Raw genomic sequence first — 19898 nt, forward strand, 5'->3', positions numbered from 1 at the left:
AGCCAGAGAAACTTGCTTTTAAAAGTGTGTTGCGAGTTCAATAGTATTTTCTTCTGAGAAACTAGTGTCAAGTTCATAAAAATGTAAATAGTTAATTGGATGATACACTTTACGAACTCATACGAGCTCCCGTGGCAGGGATATTTAAATACCATCATATAGTAGCATTCATTTGTAACAGCAGAAAGTGAATGCAGGGACATCATTTATTTTTTGTTAATAAATATCATACATATGTGGCTATTTCACAGCTTACACGTGTAGGTGAAAGTGAACCACCACGAAGGACGGGTAACACCACACACACAAATGTTGGATTCATTTTCTTATTTTAAGTTTTCATTTTTTCAGCTTTCTTGAAGCCTTTTCCTTTCCAGTGGTGACTCTTAAACTTCTTCTGAAGGGAATTGGACTGCTTCTGTGGAAAGAAAACAAAAAATATTCTAAAAAATGGCTTAAAATACCAGAGACAATTTTTGGGAGGTACATTGCAGCATTTTAGACAGTCCTAACGTAGGATGTATACATAGAGAAGTCTACAGTGTTCAACAAGTCTTTTAGATCACTTAAGTGAACTGGGAAATGTTATGTTTTGAAGCTAGTTTATTTTGGAGAAGGGGGCTTAAAAGGGGTAGATTCAGCAGTAAAACAGATTGTTTGCTGCTCTTAAAAGCAAACTTGGTTGCTATAAAACAAACAAAAGCAGTAACTTTTTTAACTTGCTTGTTGCCTCGTTCTGCTGAAGTGATCCTCTATGTGGACTGCACTGACTGGCTATGCACAGCTTGTCTGTGAAGGGATCCTCTATGCTGACTGCACTGGCTGGCTATGCACAGCTTGCCTGTGAAGGGATCCTCTATGCTGGCTGGCTATGCACAGCTTGCCTGTGAAGGGATCCTCTATGCTGACTGCGCTGGCTGGCTATGCACAGCTTGCTTGTGAAGGGATCCTCTATGCTGGCTGGCTCTGCACAGCTTGCCTGTGAAGGGATCCTCTATGCTGGCTGGCTATGCACAGCTTGCCTGTGAAGGGATCCCCTATGCTGACTGTCACTCTTTAAAAATATTCAACTTCATTACCTGCAGTACTGTGCTCTTTTTGAACAGCATTTCCTAACTAAATGGAATGGCCTTAACTATACACAACAGCTGTCAAAGCTTTCGCAAGAGTTGCCAACTGTTAAAATGTGTGCATCATTTTGCCAGGAAGTGCAATTTGGTCATGGCTTTGTTTTACCTGAAGAAAGCCAGTGCTAACACAAGGTACTGAGTGAAACATTTCAAGGGGGGCCCTCTGCACTGCTTCTTATAAGCTCTTCAGCAGTAGCCATATTAAGCATTTTTTGGCATCTTGAATTTTGTTCTGTTTTGTACATCTAATATTGGCAATACAAGCAGCACAATTTAGTCAATGTAGATTTTTGAAATCTTCCATGTGTCAATGTGTAAGAATGTGTTTAAGTTCAAGGGATGTAATTGTTGTCCATCCACCAATCTGGTTCATGCATGGTCAAATTGCAAATCTTATCTTCTCACCATCTTAAGGAGTCTTCTTAAAACGGTCAACACTACTTAAGCGTTGGTACTATTCTCTTCTACAGTGTTACTCAGATGTTTCCTCCAAAAACCCTACATTGGCAGATATATTACCTCAAAAATGGCACATTGTTTCAGACGTCTGAAACACCTGCTGCATATTTCAATACAGGAGACACTGAGGCATAGAGAAACAACTTGTGCTTACCTTCTTCCGCTTACAGTGCGTCTGCCCATTGACCTCCATCTTAATGTTGTCCCCTTGCATGCCTGGGGAGGCCTCTGCCTCACTCTCGCTGTGCGTCTCAAACTCATCTCTCTCCACCTCCATCTCGTTATCCTGAGGAAACATCTCCACTGTGCATTGGAGAGCAAAAACAAAAAGCACACAAACTCAGTTTAGTGTCTGGGAATGAACGGCCTCCTCAACATCATCAGTGAATCAGCGTATGTCAAATACATAAATACAAAATATTTTAACGCACATCATTTTTACACATCTCAAGAGCAAGTGTACCCCAAAATGAAATCTATTTAGTTTTTTTACAACAGCCTTGTGGCTGCATTGATTTGGGGCAAACATTTGTATTTCATTAGGAACTAGCAGCAACATGAATTAAAATGTTTGCAGTAATTTTGTCTTTCACACATTACACCTTTAAAAGGGCCGATCATTTTTTTGTATATAACTTTGACCCTTTTGTAGATATTGCATCTTTATATGAATGGACCCTTTATGCTTATATAGGAGACATGTTGGAGACTTGACCAGTGCTTTCCACTACTAGGCCATGCTGCCTTCCCAGATTCTCGTTTTATTTTCCACTCCTAGGCCATGTGCACTTTCTTGCGTCACCCGGTTTCTTGACCAAACCAATAATCTAGCATGGAGCCTTTCAGTCCTTATCTTAGCACATGACATCCAAAAACACGCTGGAACCTCATGGGACTCTTAGGTCCCAGTCTGAGGTGGTGTAGAAATATATGTAAAAAATATGTTTGTGTCCTGTTCCCATGTGTTCTCAATAAAAGAGCTCCTTCTTTAAATTACCAGATTCAGCCAAGTCAACATCTCGGTTTGAATGATCACCCCGCCCCAACTTTTAGCTGAAATTTTCACCATTAAATTTCAGGTTTTTAATAACCATGTGCAAATAATGCCTAAGGGGAAACATCGCAGCTCATGTGAATAAAAAAAACTGCCTAGAAATAGTTGCTCTATACCTTGAATGATTCAGGGTTCAGGTTATCTTTGGTTCAGATGAAAAAGACATGGAGTTCGGCGGTTTCAGATCAGATGATACAGACTGATTGATAATGCTTTCCTGTTGCGCTACAATCCATACATTATATATATATATAATGTGTGTGTGTGTGTGTGTGTGTGTGTGTGTATATACACAGACACACACACACTGCTGTGGAAAATCTTAGACGTTGCATTTTTCTACTCGGATGCATTATGAGCATCAACAATTTACTCAAAGCCTCCACTAGTGTTTTCTACTATTATAATAACCTTGACTTGCATAAAGAAGGAAAAACATTGAGTGAAATTGCTCGCATCACTCGATTTTCAAGGTGTGGTAGCCGAAGCATAATCAACAAGTACAGAGAAACATCATCTGTAATTAACAAACCCAGCACTGGAAGACCCAAAAAGCTGTCTAACAAGGATGAGAAATACTTGAAGATAATATCCTTAAGGAATAGAAAGAAGACAAGCGTTGAATTGACAACAGAACTGGCAGAAGGCACAGGTATCGTTGTCCATCCATCAACAGTACAAAGCACCTTTTGACCATTGTTCCGTAGTCCAGTTTCTGTATTTCAGTATATTTATTTTTTAAATATAGACTGCAGAGCTTGTAACTCAGGCACCATTTTTTTGTATTGAAGATTGTAATGCTATAGTCCTGCTTTGGATATAGTTATTATTTCGTGTTGTGTTTTCACACGGGACACTGCAATTTCTTACTTGCAGAGATTATGCAAAAGCCTCTTATTTTAGTGGTCCGAAAATTTCACATGTTTATATATTTTTTAAATGTAGCGACTTGTATTTTAGAATTTTTCACCCACAAATGTGTTTTTTCATGATGTGGGTTTGCACTGGACACTGCAGCTTTAAAGTAAATGTTTGTTTTGTGAAAAGATTTGAAATGACTAAACAGTGGACATACGGCAGCAGCTCTGAATTTTATTTCACCAGTCATTAAATATGTTAACTGTACTTTTTGATTCTTTATCGTGACTGTGTGCTGTACTCTACCTTAATTTTAAGCAGGTCTAAATTGTAAACGTAATCTCTCTACCTAATGTTAAAAATACTCTCTCTGCAATAATGCCTTCTAATTTCACCCCTGCCGGAATCAACGCCCCACCCACCCCCACTCATGATGGTGTGCTTTATTGTTTTGATTTTATTCACATTGAGAGAAACATGTCTCTTCTCCCCCCCCCCCCATTATTGTTGAAAGAACATATTAGTTAAAATGAAAGAAGTGCAGTACTAACTGACACTGTCAGTATATTGTAATAATTGTACTGTGTTTTAAATAATATAAAACCAGCATGAATAATATTGCAGCAAATTATGAACAGGTCACAATGATTTGAACTAAGAAAACTGAACAAGTGTTAATGTTAGGAAAAAAACTTGTCTATGTGCCTTTGTTATTAGTGCACAAACACTTGTGGAAGTCTGTAACCTTGAAAGGAGGCCAGATGGTTACAAATTAGTAAAAACAAAAGGGTAACCCTTTTTAGACAAAACAATATTTCAAACTAAAAAGACCTATTTGATTGTGTTGTTACTAAGCACGGAAGTTTTAAAAAAAGTATTCTGATCTAATAATAGTGACAAAACGCTCAAAAGAAATAATGTTTTAAGTATTTTGATCTAATAAACATAATATTTAAACTAACAAATGTTTTTGCTTGTTAAAGCTCTACTGTAATACAAATAGACTGTAAAAGCAGGGGCGAACATTTAATTTAATCAATTAAAGAATTAGTTCATTTTCTTTCTCCAACTAAACAAAAAATCTTTTAGATATTACAATATCCATTAAATGAAAATAATCTAAACGTTTAGTTTATATAAAGGTTTTACTGCAATAAAAAACAGGAACTGTTAGGTTGGAATATTAGACACAAAGTGTAAACTGTATTCAATAATTTTAGTACACAAAAAACCTAATGAAAAATAGCCTTGCCCTTATCTGCGTGCAAGCAGAGCAGTGCTAGATATGGAAGGTTCTTTTTGGCAGTCAAAGTGAGATTTCCTTGTAGTCCGCAGTTTTGAATCCAAGGTCTTTCTATCATAAGAAAACCTAATAGAAGGGAGCATTCCACGAATTAGGGGAGTGTCCAGTCACAGTTCTAATCAAATAAGTATCGACTTTCATTGCGAGAAAACTGATTTCATGCGGTGAATTTGGAGAAGTGCTTACAATGGAGTTTCATATTAATCAAAACAATAGTCTTGGCAGAAAACAGGGTGTCTGAATCCTGCTTGAGCAGCAACTTTTAGAAACAGAGCGAGAGGTCAGGCATAGTCCGAGAATGGCACAGTTAAATAAGGCTGTTATACTTAACATGTTTATTATAGTTTAAAATTTAAATGAAACTAACTGAACTGACCACTGTGTGCTTATTCAAAGGCAGTCTTTGACAAATACTGTGTTAATACACATTTGTATATGAAGTTAAACTGACCCATTGATATCACACTGAAAAGGTAATGTAATATGCAGCTAAGAGGGACATATAATTTTTGACTAAATAATAATATAATTTTAGCTAAATATAATCAAATAGAGCTAATGTTACATATTAAAAACAACTCTCATATATACACATCTACTTGTATTATATTATAGCAAGGATTCTGTGAACTTTGGTCCACCTGACTTTTTAGAAAAAGGAGGAGTTGGAAAAAGAGAGCGATGAAATCCTGTTTCAATGTTTTTTGGCAAGAAGTTATATTCAATCAGTTTTGAAAAAGGAGATGAACAGATCCTTCTAGAATGTATCATTAACTTAAAGATAAGAAATGTCAAGGCCGACTGATGATTAGATTTACTTGGGACCTGATGTATTCAATGGAGGGAAAATCCTATAAAAACCTAGGTAAAACCCGAGTCAAGTATCGCTCAACTTGCTAACTACGCGCTGATGTGATCCATGCTCTGAGGATCTCTGAAAAACTGATTGCTGTTTAGTCGTATTCCCAAGTCTCTGCCTTTTGAAGACAGTTCTTATTTTTCAATATATCCTACACTATACTTCCATATACTGGAAGGTAAGTATATATTTGAATTTAATATCTCTTTTATATTGATGCTTGCTATAAGGTATAGAAATTATGTTTTAGTCTTAAGAGAGTGATACATATTGAATGTTCTAGAATTTAGTGGTGGGCGTTTTTAGCTTTATGCATGTATGGACTAAGCATATAATTAACCATATCTGTATTACTATATTGAAGTATTAATGCTGTTAAACTTGTAAAGCACTGGATCGCCCAGACTGCTTTTTACTTGGGATTTATGGTGGTCTGCGCAAACAAACCAATCCTATTTTTAACATAAGCATTTAATAAACCGAAAACAGCACTACTACTGCTCTTATTCGTTAAAACTTCAAATTGAATGAGTCTGTGTGATTTTCTTTATTATTAAAAAGTCATCTAGATACGTTGCAAGCCCAGTGCACGAACAATCCACTACAGGAGTTTGAAACATCTCAATGTCCTCCTGAACGTCTCCCCTGAGTTTAAGAGTGTGCTCAGAGAATATACAAAAATAAAAAGAGTACGTTGCGAGAATTCTTGACAGTATATAAAAAGCAAAAGCCTCCCTTCCCCCCCAATCTTGGAGGAAACTGCAGTAATAAAAAACAGAAGTCCAAAATATAATGCATATATTTTGCGCTGTATGGTGATTGGTGGAGAGGGCTCTGTACGTCATTGTGTCTGTGTATCTTTGTTCTCATTGGTACCTCTTGGAGCTTTGCAATAAACGTGCGCGCCAGGGCGGTGAACCCAAGCGTCCCGCAGCTGAGCGATTGTCTTGAACCGCATAGCCTCTCTCTGTTTCTGAAACTAACTAGCATCACGTGCCATTTCACGCCAGAAATTAAAAGGCATTCCCAATGCGTTTTAAATCTTTGAGTATGGCAAGTCTTATGAAAATGCAAAATAAACACAACCTAAAAATGTTCGCCATTAGACAATTTTTTCTGCGTATCCCTGGGGGTATGCGTACCACAGTTTGGGAACCTCTGGCCTTTGTGTCCAGTACATAAAATGCATTTAACCACAGCAAATCAAGCACAGAGTGTACATACAGCACACATTTCTAAAACTACTTCAAATGCAATCACTGTTTTACAAAATGAGGGAACGCAATAGTGCTGCATGAAACGGTTATTCAAAAATCATTAAAATAAACACAAACAAGTATTACAATGTTATAGTTTAAAAATAGATATAAAAGTATACAATTAAAATGCGTCTATTGTAAAAAGAGCACAAACAAACAGTCTTTCTTGGTTACTGACCAGGGTAGAGGTCACTCATGCTATCCTCCGACTCGTCACCATCTTCCTCGCTGGAATTCGGCTCCCACAGCTTCCCGCCTCCCTCTGGCTCACTCACGTGTTTCCGAGTCTTCTGCTTGAGGCAGACCGGGACAAACGGCACCCCCTGACGGACACACTCCTCATCTGGGACACACAAACAGAAATGTTATTCTCCCTGTCTCCCTGGCATTGCTGCTGAGGACTAGTGAGGACATCTGTGCCGGGGTAGAGCCCTGCACTCCAGTCTTTACACAAATACACAGTCCGCTGATCCACATGTACTGTGGGTGCAACATCTCTATGAACAACTGCCAAACTGATATAACGAAGATTTGTATCTGCAACCAAACTTTCAGAACTCAAATCAGGGGAACTGAAGTGCCTGATGCCCATATATCCTGCATGTGACTTTAGCGGCACTGCAGCAAAAGAAGTGCTGACAACAACGACGCGATCAGCAGTAAAAAAAAAAAAAAAAGAACCCGATAAGCTTGTGATAAATTACTTGTTTTGCATGCTTACCTGGCAGATATTTTTAATCACTTTAATATTCTTAACACATCACTCCGAGGACCAGATATATATATCTTTTCTCTCACTGACAAAATCGAAAGCTGGATCAAGAAGCTGTCCTTGTGGTACAATAACGTAAACCATGGCAGCCTGGAAGCATTTGTAATTGTTCTTACTGTTGGCTGCAAAACATTTTTATTGCTACAACTAGGGGGTCACAGAGCAGCGAAGTTTGAGAACCGCTGCTCTGTGACAACAGATGACATTTTCGTTCATCTTTGGCGAGTACAGTGGTTTGTTTTATTTATTTTTAAAAACAAAGATGTTTTCCTTCAGTAGTTGTGGGCACAGTTTGTTAAAGTTGCAGTTTATCAGTGGTCATTTCAAGCGAAAAAAAATCATGTCTTTTACGTACTTGCTTTAAAATGGATTTGTGAATCTTGAAAAATGAATTGTTGATTGCTACACTAAGTTTAAGTGATGCTTAATGTAAAATGGTTAATCCAAAAAGTATTCAGCTGATGACTGACTTGTAGTCCGAAACGTCCTGATAATTGATTTGTAATCTCAATTATTCTACCCTTTTAAGTACCTGAAATATCCTTTTCTCTTTTTTCTTTACACACACACACAGTTGTAGTCAAAAGTTTACCCCAATGGAAATGTAGAATTTCTAGAAATTTCTCAAGCAAAACTTTTTTGGAAAAATCTTTTGTAGAAAAAGTTTTGCATTTGTGTATGAGGAAAAAAAGTTACAAGAAATAGATGTCTACAATTATTTTTTAACATTTGCAAAACTCCAAAAATGCGAATTGAAAAGTATTCATACCCTTTGATGCTATGATGGTATTGTCTACACGGTGCTAGAAATTTCAATATGATAATGCAGAACCAAATTCTAGAAATGTCTAGAACATTCTGGATTGTAGGTGAGCATTCTTAGAGAGTATAAAAGGGTTAGGCAGAGGATGATTGCTGCCATTACCAATAAGTCAATATGGGAAAAGGTAAAGAGCTATCTGAAGACCTTACGCAGAAAATTATTGTCATAAAGCTGGAGAAGGATACAAGAAGATCTCCAAGAATTTGAGTATCACAATTTCAACTATTGTTTCTATTATGACTCAAAGGTTTTGTGGAGTGATGAAACAAAAATCGAGCTATTTGGTCATGCTGATAGTTGTTACGTATGGAGAAAGTCTGGTGAGGCGTACAAAGAAAAGAACACCATACCTACTGTCAAACATGGAAGTGATAATATCCTTCAATTTGGGCTGTTTTTCTTCTACTGGCCCAGGACATTTAGTTCTAATACATGGTAAAATGGATTCCATAGCATAACAAAAGATATTGGCCAATCATCTGAAACCCTCCGCTACAAAACTTGTTTTAAAGCGCAACTGGACGTTCCAACACAACAACGATCCAAAGCACACATCAAAATCTACTTCAGAATGGTTAAAGAAGAATAAAACAAAGGTTCTGGAATGGCCTAGTCAAAGTCTCGATCTAAATCTGTCTGAAAAAATTTAACTATACGGCATGAACTTCAAAAACATTTTCTGTTATTTATTTACTTACGCTGTGATGTAACTTAAAAAAAGGATGGTGAGTAAGTAGATTCAAGAAACTGCACAGAGTCCTTTTCTTCACTCAGTTGTTAGGTTTATTGAAATATGCAGGGAGTCTGGTCCCAGGTACAGGACAAACAGAATACTCGTTCTTACAATTGTTGCATGACATTAAATACCCTTCTGCATAGGTGTCTCTCTCCTCCTCTTTCTCTGACACTTAACCAATAGAAAAGGTACAACTCATTATCCTGTTACCATATATTTCATTTAGTGTGAGTGTGTGTGTGTATGTGTGTGTGTGTGTGATCTAGTGTGAAGACCTCTGAACTCAGTGCATTCTTCAGACCCCTGGTGCCACAAAGGTCCATACATCTGGTCTTTGTCTTTGGATCTCTCTGAAGTCTTAGAGCCTGGCTCCTTCTGGTCCCCTTGAAAACTAGCTTTATGACCCCCTCATAAACCAGCTGTATATTCTAAGTTATACCCCAGTGGACTCCCCGAAGGGCAAGTTTCTTTCATGTCAGGGCTGGAGATCAATGGACTTGTTTGTACAGCCTTGTGCTGCTGGCCAGCCATTTGGGGTAACTTCTCTACCATATTGCCTTCAATCTACTTCCAATGTGCAGTTGTTTAAGTATAGTTAAATATACGTTAACTTGGTGTTTTTCTCAGCTACCATCCATTGCTCAATGAAGCTGCTATTATTTCTGCTTGCTCGGAGTCAATGCAGTGCAAGTATCTATATACCCAGAGTATATAGCCAGCTTTCATCTATCACAGCAGTGCTTGCATTTTTGGAACTAACAGTTTTTTCTATCCAATGTTAAATCACTTTTCAGAAAAATAACATGAATACAGCCGTCATTCCTCATGTGTAGCAAACTGCTATTCAATACTTGTTCCATGTTTTCCAACACGCTGTATCAGCTATATTTAAACAAAATATATGAAGTCGTATTTACTATCCAACCTTGCCTCACTTATTTTCTTGACTGATTCATACATTAAATATGTACTTCAGACTCAGCCATAGCGGAAAATTAAATGCTCCTCGGGAAGACTATTGTTACCTCCAGGGTGCAATGCCCTCAGGCTTCAGACATTATAGACCCCTGTCAGATATATATAATTTGTTTATTTAGCAGACGCCTTTATCCAAGGCGACTTACAGAGACTAGGGGGTGGGAACTATGCATCAGCTGCAGAGTCACTTACAACAACCTCTCACCTGAAAGACGGAGCACAAGGAGGTTAAGTGACTTGCTCAGGGTTACATAATGAGTCAGTGGCTGAGGTGGGATTTGAACCGGGGACCTCCTGGTTACAAGCCTGTTTCTTTAACCACTGGACCACACAGCCTCCTCTATATATATATATATTATATATATATATATATATATATATATATATATATATATATATATATATATATATATATATATATATATATATATATATATATATATATACACACACACACACACACACACACACACACACACACACACAATACTGTGCAAAAGTTTTAGGCAGGTGTGAAAAAATGCTGTAAAATAAGAATGCTTTCAAAAATAGACATGTTAATAGATTATATTTATCAATTAACTAAATGCAAAGTGAGTGAACAGAAGAAAAATCTAAATAAAATCCATATTTGGTGTGACCACCCTTTGCCTTCAAAACAGCATCAATTCTTCTAGGTACACTTGCACAAAGTCAGGGATTTTGTAGGCATATAGTCAGGTGTATGATTAAACAATTATACCAAACAGGTGCTAATGATCATCAATTCAATATGTAGGTTGAAACACAATCATTAACTGAAAAAGTCCGGGTTCACAGACATCATGTAGCATGCAGTGTTAACATTACCCTGCAAATATCAAGTCGGGTCACAGAGATCTGCAGTATTTTAAAATGACTTCCAGAAAAGGGATCATTTCTAAATGAACACAACATAGAACCATAGACTATAGTACAGAATACAAGCCAACATCTGAAAGCATATGTTTATCATGGGTGATGAGTGAGTAGGAAATACATTTCTCTACTGTTAAAGAATTTCTCTTAAGGGCAGTATTGTGTATACAGATCAGGCTCCCCTACTTGCTGCTTGTTTTCTGCTCCCACAATAGCCATTCATTACAATCACAGGACCAACATAGTTGTAGGAGAGCATTACTTGGGTACACACTCTGATGCTCACAAAATAAATTATCTTTTCTGTGAATAAATAATAATAATAATAATAATAATAATAATAATATACTCACGAGATACATAAAACAATGTAATGTGTCTTTGTAACAAACTAATAATAATTGCGTTAATTACCAAGTTTAATCAATAAGACAGGACCAATTCTAGCTTTTCAGATTATGAAAATGTGTGTGAAGGGTACTGTTATCCTTTGCTCCCCTTGTGTGGGGGGGAGGCGGGGCAGGCGGGCGATCTTTTAATAAAATGAACAACGAGTTTACTTACAGGTCTTCAGTGCCCGCTGATACCTTTTCCCAGAGACATGGAGCAGAACATGCTGGGGAATGCGATTGATATGCCGCAGGGTCAGTTTGCAGAACAGACGATTTCTGTGAACACATGAGAGAGGAGCAAGAGTGAATTATAACAGCATGGCACACACGTTGAAAAGGCTTTTTTAGTATAACACAAGTATTTTATTTTTTTGATTTATTTCTTAGCAGACACCCTTACCAAGGGCAACTTAGTTGTATACAAAACAAATACATAAAGAATTACAGAACAATTAAGAGCAAGATACAAAATACAATGACTTAAGTCCTAATAAGAACAAAAAGTATGACAGCTGAACACTAGCAAATCTGAACTCCTTCTAGTAGGATCTAAAACTCAACTTAAGAATCTCAATATGGCTGCCCTGAACCTCGAAACTGTCTGCTGCTGCCTTCCCCCACTGTACAAAGCCTTGGTGTACTTCTTGACAGCAACCTCTCCTTTGATGCCCACATCTCCTCCGTGGTCAAATCTTCCTTCTACCATCTGCGGAGATACTTTTGTCATGCATTTGTCTCTTCTCCACTCGACTACTGCAACTCTCTATATGGTGGTCTCCCGGCACGCACCATAAACCGACTGCAGCTAGTTCAGAATGCCGCTGCCAGGATCCTTACCAGATGTAAAAAGCGTGAACACATCACCCCGCGTCTTGCCCAGCTGCACTGGCTACCTGTAAAGTTCAGGATTATTTTAAAAACTCTCCTGCTCAACTACAATGCCCTTCATCACACAGGTCCCAAGTACCTCCTCAACCTGCTGAGCCGCTATGTCCCTGCCCGCAAGCTGAGGTCCTCCGACTCTGGCCTGCTTGTTATCCCCAAGCAAAAGTGCACCACACCTGGAGAACGCTCGTTTAGCTTCATGGCTCCGACTTTTTGGAACTCTCTCCCAGCTTTGGTGTGTGATGCTCTCACTTTCGCTCTGTTTAAATCAACTCTCAAGACCCACCTGTTCTCTCTTGCTTTCCATGCTCTTTAAGTCTGATATCTGCTATTAGCTGCTGTGTTGCTGCTACTATTTCATGTATTATGTTACTATCATGTATTTAATGTATTATGCATTTCTTTTTTTTTTTTGTATTTCATGTATTGTATTCATTTCTCTGTATCCCATTTAAATGCATCAAGATTTCAGGTTGTAACAAACTGAGAAAACGTCCAAGGGGAGTGAATACTTACTATAGGCACTGTATATGTTTAAATAAACACAATTGTTTTATTTAAGTTAATATTCCTCCAATAAACGCCAGTTTTTGGAGGTCCCTTAATGTATTGTTTTTAAGAATATTAACTGTCTACAATAGTACCTATACCCCTATGTTGTGTATAGTTTAAATCATTTTTTACTTTGAATACATTAGATGCCTTCGATGTTTCTTCACGGTTACTGTTGATGTATTTATCTGTGCGTCCCATGTGTGGTTGCTGCTAGTACGTTCTAAGGAACTGTCACCGTTATGAGTAATTCGAGGTTGAGTATTAAAAAAAAAACTATTATTCTTGGTATATTCAAATATCTTATTGGAAATTCCCACCCGATACATATTAGATTTTATTCTTATTTTAAAATAAACTAAATATAGCTGGGTGAACTGTGATGTGGAATGTTACTTCGATAATTTTAGGGCATACAAATACATGGCTGTCAGGGCGCAGGTCCCCGCGTCCCATTACACAGTTTGTCGGGGCTCTCATGTTTACCGTTGTCTGTGTCGTCGGAACGCGCATCTGTCCGTCAGACATGGGCAGCCATGGCAGACTTCTTTATTTTAATCATGCGGTTATTGCAGCTGCGTTGTGCGAGTTTCAACCTCATACTCTGCGTTGTTGTTCCCACTGTGGAGAACTGGAAAACATGGACCTGGGAACACTTGGATCAGAGCAGATTGAAGGACTGAACCTATACGGAGTTGCGCCCCTTTCACTTGACTGCCTGTGTGTGGTTGCTTGTTTTGTAGAAACCCATTTCAGGCTTTCTTGCCGACTCCTTCCAAAGCATAAACAATTGTTTGAAAGATGTTCGCTGCTGCTGCATACAGAAATAAATGGCTCAGAAGTTTAATGGATTTTTGTCAATGTATTTAGCTGTACTATAGTAATACTGCCAAGTTTCCAAGTTTAAGGGTCTACTGGTTGCATGCACGGTTTAAATCACAGCAAGTCCTTGTGGCGAAGTGGTTTGCACTGCGTAGGTGTAGAGGTGATGCGGTGCTCAAGTAATGACAAACACGTAAGTTCACGGTCCAAACAATGTTTTATTTAATCCCGTTTGTAAACTACGTCGTTATGACCAAAAATAATAATCCTACGGGTTACAGTCCCGAAATAAACAACACAGTATTAAACACACACAAGATCACAAGTCCAGAGTGAGTGCTAACGTGCAAGTGGTGAAATACAACTTATTTGTGCACAGTGGTGAAGTGTTGTCCGGGTTTGGTGCTGGCCTTAAGCGACAGCTCCGGATCGTGTTAAAGTCTAACAAGAACAAACAAGTATAATTAGACACGACAAAACAAACAAACACTAAAGACTCACGGTACGTTTTGGTTCCCCATTTAGCGGTTCGCTCGCAACCATAACAAAGGAACAGATCGCTTAGCCATGTCCCCTTTTGTACCGTCAGTCACGTCCCCTTGGTTTGTGAGTGCAACCGTTTCTCCTCCAATCCGCGGTTGCCACATCGCTTCCCTTCTGGGGCAATGACTTGGTGTCCTGTAGCTCCGCCCCCTTTCTAGATAGTAGACTTCCACTTTTCCCTTGGAATGAATTGTCAGACCATCCAGTCCGAGGCACTCTGTTCCCTTTATACAGGGCCCTCACAGGTCAGGAGGGAGATTTATAACCTAGATCCATTATTTATCTGTCATAGTCCTTGACAGGTCTTTTCCGCAACCGTAACAAAGGAACAGATTGCTTGGCCACATCCACTGATATACCTTCAGTCCTGCCCCCTTCGGTAGCGAGTGCAACCACGTATCCTCCAATCCATGACTGACACCTTGCCTACCGCATTAGGGTGATGACTTATGATATTGTGGCTCCGCCCCCTTCCAACTGACTCTGGAATGAGCTGCCAAACCATCCAGTCCGGGGCACACTGTTCCTGTTATACCGCGCCCTCACAGGTCGGTCGGGAGGGAGATTGTTGACTCTGACTCATTAGCTCTATCACAGGGTAACTCACTAAAATGTGAGACCAAAACATCAATTATTACTTATGAATTTAAAAACCTGATGGGTTCTGAACTTCTGAGCATTTGGTCTTTAATATTGAGAGCGGGGGGGGGGGTTTGCTTTTGTGGATTCTTTGCTTTGCCTTTTTGTTCTTTTAGACAAAAAAAAAAAAATGTGCGGCTTTTAGTGTTTGTTTCTTATTAAAAAAATGTTCAAAACTTTAATAAATGAAGAAAAAGAAAAGCCCAGCAAATATAGATCATACTTCTGAAGTAATTTATTCCAAAGTGTTGAATATGCACATAAACATTTGCTGTGTGCGATCACTCTAAAATTGCATACGTTTCAAACCCCACACAAGAAAATATTCGCTTGACATGATCTGGAATACATTGCTTCACACAGGTATGAAGTATGGACTTTATATTATTTGAGTAAACAGTTTCTGTTTGTCAGAATTTTTCAGGAGCAGCAGCATTAAATGTATGACACCGGTATAGATAATTCTGCCTGTACAGTGTCGCTTTGGAGAACTCGTAAATACTGTATTGGAAAAGACGTGATTTATACCCAAACTTTAGCAATATTGTGAAAAGTTCATCCTTTTAAATGATGTACTGGATAAGCAAATAACTCAAAATATACAGTGCATGCAGTAAACAAAGTTACATAATCACCCCCCCTGGATGTGTCATACAGATGGCTTTGTATGCAGTTGGCAAATGGGGGGTGGGGTTAGATGTTACTGTGTAGTGTTGTTTTCAGGTATTTGTTAAAGTGGTAGTTGGTGCACTGCACTTGCTCGCGCAAGCCTAAATAAATTCCACTAAGAAAGCAAGGAAGTGCCCATTCAAATCTGGAACGTTATGCTGTTTTCAGACTTTTACATCTTTTTTTAATTTAATTTATCATTTTTCAGTCTTACGTCGTTTAAGTAATTTAGCATATTTTTCCACCATTAAGAAAATAGTATGTGAATATTTATCATATGCAATACATTTGGTCTTGTACATTTTTTTTTTTTTTACTTGTGCAACTTTGAGGTGGACTTCTTAAATAGTTTTTTTTCTTTTTAGATAAATTGATTCCATTTCCAGTTTAAGTTTGCAAAAAAAGAATGTATAATTAATGGTAAATGTACGTCTTTGACAATAGAATAGGAAAACACCTATCAAATCGCAATTGATTGTACCTGTACCAAAATCTGACAGTGTACCACTTTTTGACATTACACAGGCCAGGTTTTGGTATGCGTACCACATACTGATGATGTACCACTTTCTAACACTACACCAGCTCTATAGTCTAGAGCACGGGTAGGCAACCCTGGTCCTGGAGTGCCAAAATCCTGCAGGCTTTGTAGGTATCTCTTAATCGTCAATTGCTAAATACCTGGAACACATGGTAATTCTAACCAATTAAGCCAATCATTAAATCAATTAATTTATTAAGGGGCTTGGGGAAAACAAAACCCAGAAGTGTCTGTGGCACTCCAGGACCAGGGTTGCCTCCCTCTGGTCTAGAGCATGACTTCTATCAAAGTGAAAAACAACGTCCACAAACTTGAACTTGAAGCTTATCTATAAACGTCAGGTACATTCAAACAGTATTCCAATTCCAAAAGAAAAGAAGATAGTGACAGACAAGTTGAAAAAGGCATGCAAATAGAATAATCTAGGTATAAAAAATAAATCAATCCGTTTTTTTGCATTTTTATTTTGTATTATTTGTGCATTTTTCCTGAGGGATATCAGACAACGTCCGTTAGGTAAACTGTTCCCCCACTACTACCACTAGTTGCAGACAGAAGCCACTGGGAATACAGTTTCACTTTCTACATGTAAGCTGTCACTTCACATAAAACAAACTGCCCAGTTTAACCATGTTCAATAAAAGAAAACAAGAAAGCAAGGGTTTAATATAATTACAGTACCGTTAAAAAGCTCACAACATGATCCACCTCCAAACCCTTAGTTTGGGGGGGGGGGGGGGGGGGGGGGAGGGGGGGGGTTATGCCATTTGTGTCTCAGGTCAACATACAGGGTGCAAAAAACACTGTTAGATTCTCAGTCCATGTCAAAGGACAGTAAAGTACAGAAATCATTTACTGATTTGCTTTGAATAGTATACGCGCAGTGCATTACTTCAGTGCTTTAGACCCACTGCTACACCTGAATTTGTTCATTTATAATGCACCAACGTTAACACAGCAACTACATTGTAGTACAACAATCCCCTCCGAGAATTATATTTTTTATTATAAAGAAATAAGTAGTGAATTCATTTTGAACAAAGGTAATTGAGAGTGCATTTGAAACAAAATTCAGTATATGTACCAATACGTATCCTAAAGAAACATACCATACCAGATTTAAAAATGCAATACTGCGGACAGTTCAAATCTGTTTGATTAAGGTTTACAGAAAAGCCTGTCATCGGTTTAAAGTCTAACCCTATAGAATCACGTTTCATATTACTTGATTAGGCCTATGTTTTGTAATTTGTATTTAAATAAGAATGTGTCAATGGTGTGCAAAGTAATGTATTTCCTTGTAGAAACACTGAAAAGCAGTGAAAGTGTGAAGAGTACAAATCTTTTTTTTTTTTCATTAGGCGCTACAGTTTTGTTTTAGTCACATTCTTCAGTTCACAGGGTTACATCTACATCCTTTATTTTAATATTTTATATTTTCAGAAAAAGACACCGAAGATAATACTTGATACTAATATTCTGAAATTAAATACTGTACTTACCTTACAAAAACTAATTTATGCTTAATATTTTTCACATGACCATAGCTTTGCAATTAAATAACAGGAACTGTAAAGAATCTGAACTGCATAACCTGTGTGCAGACTTACTGTACTGTTCAACGAGAGATCCAATCAGTAATTGTTCATACTCAACTCCATTTGCTTGGAACAAGAAATATGTTGATAGACCCTTTCAAACTAGAAGATATTCCACTATTTACAGCGGGGGGGGGGCTAGTCCTGGAGGGCACAGTTGGAACTAAAACAAGGAGGGACACCGACCCTCCAGGAACATTGGTTCCCCACCCCTGATTTAGAGGAAAAGAATAGGGTATAGTGGAGTTAGTTCACGGTGTCCAAATCAGAAAGCACAAGACTAGCCACGGCTTAACTGCAAGACTGTGAGGCTTTGTTGCCATGACAGACAAGAGGATGGAGCTCCTGCACACTCACGGTTCTTTGGTGCTGGCGACCACATGTGGTTCGTATTGGCTGTAATTGAAGTTGGACCCACCAACAGACAGACGCTTATATTTCTTCCCACCAACGTAAGCACGGAGTTCAGACAGGCGACAGGGAATCTCATGGCCGCTCAGAATACACCTGACCTATGGAAGGCAACAGAAAAACCATGTTAGTGATTATCCCAGCAAGGATCACGACATGAATCTACCGGCTCAATGAGCTTATTGATCATAGTAATGGGGCAAAGACACCTAAAGAAATCAATATCCAGGAATTTTTATCCCTGGCCAGGGGGTATACATGAGGCTACAAAACAGCAGGCCAAATATACATGTTAGTCTTGGTGTTTTCATATTTGGTGTACAGCACCTCTTTCCTGTTAGCTTAGTGTACACTGAGAGCAGCTCCAGGAAGTTGATTAAATGACTGCCTCACTTGGATCTGCAGGACTTCGATGTGATTACCCCACCCTATCAGGAAGGTGTCTGCGTGTAGTCAGACAGGGTTATTACATGAGAAATCACCCGTAATGCTGGCTTTAAGATCCTACCACCTGTGATTTACAACAAATGTATTACTTATGGTTGTTCCATTGCATGAGGTTTTCAAATATGACATTTGGAATTCAAAAACAAGTAAAGATTCCTCTTAAAAGAAATGTTCTTTGCTCCCCGCTGGGGGATATACCAGAGGCTGGCGTACATACTGATATTTTCACTGGAGTCGGAGTTTCACTCACAGGCACATCTGTGGCTGCTTAACCGAGGTTCCTCAGACGGACTCCGTCAGTCTGAATATCAACCTACACTGTACACTTGTCATTGTTTCACTTTTTTTGATCTAGTTTGTGATATTACATATATATAAAAAAAATGTATGGATGAAATGTAATGGTTTATTCTGGCAAGGGTCTGACTGGAAATAAATACACGTTTTTTTTTTTACTCCTTTGTCTCTTTCTATAGCACTTTAAAGAGTCATAATGCATCATAAAGTGCTTGGCTGTGGGACTAAAAACGCACTTTTATCAAATATCTTTATCTTAGTGGGTTTTAATGCAACTTTGAAATTGCTGCATTTGTAATATTTTGTGTATACCGTTATTTAAATGGTCTGATTATGGCAGCTGTATGTGTGACATGCTACACCAGCGTACTGTGTAACCGGACCAGCTTGGAGCGCAGTACTATGTTTCAATCGAAACGTTAGGTTAAGTGTACCGTATATACACACAGGTGTTTAAGAAGACAATAACTGACAGAAATAGCGTAAGACATTACCAAAAGTAACATGCTTTTCTTGTTATGCATGGTTAAACAAAAAACAAGCACTATAGTAATCTTTGTCGCAGACTTGAAAGCAAAATGTCTTTTTAAAACGGGCTATTTTATAAAAGTTTTCACGACACTATTCACGATTTGATTACTTGGAATTAGCATTATATTCGGGGTGACCCATGTGTCACAAACGATAAACCGTGTTGCTGTATCTCCTTACCTTATTCCCCGCTATGGGCTGCAGGCATGGGTATTCCTGTAGGAAAGCCTGTACCTCTGGTGGATACTCACTCATTGTGTTTATGTGACAACAACACACTCTGCAAAGCTTTAATCGTCAGTCTCGCCACGTGGGACAGAAGGACCCTGCGTCTCAGCAATGGATGCGTTAACGGAGTTCATTCGTCCAGAATCTGACCAATTTAGCCAATGATCTTCTAAGAATGATCTCCGTGAACGCACCCATTGGCTAACTTGGTCAGC

At 38.4% G+C, this 19898-nt stretch overlaps 1 protein-coding gene across 1 annotated transcript; it reads right to left on the bottom strand.

Moving 5' to 3' along the window:
* Positions 1-192: 192 nt before the first annotated feature.
* LOC117422023 (surfeit locus protein 2-like) lies at positions 193-19898 on the bottom strand. Its single transcript, XM_034036621.3, has 6 exons — positions 19636-19898; positions 18127-18281; positions 11693-11796; positions 7101-7265; positions 1744-1892; positions 193-418 (listed from the first exon to the last, which is right to left on the bottom strand). Exons 1-6 carry the CDS (start codon positions 19708-19710, stop codon positions 332-334), a joined length of 735 nt encoding a protein of 244 aa, XP_033892512.2. The 5' UTR covers positions 19711-19898; the 3' UTR covers positions 193-331.

This window comes from Acipenser ruthenus, chromosome 15, assembly GCF_902713425.1.
Source record: "Acipenser ruthenus chromosome 15, fAciRut3.2 maternal haplotype, whole genome shotgun sequence".
NCBI lineage: Eukaryota > Metazoa > Chordata > Actinopteri > Acipenseriformes > Acipenseridae > Acipenser > Acipenser ruthenus.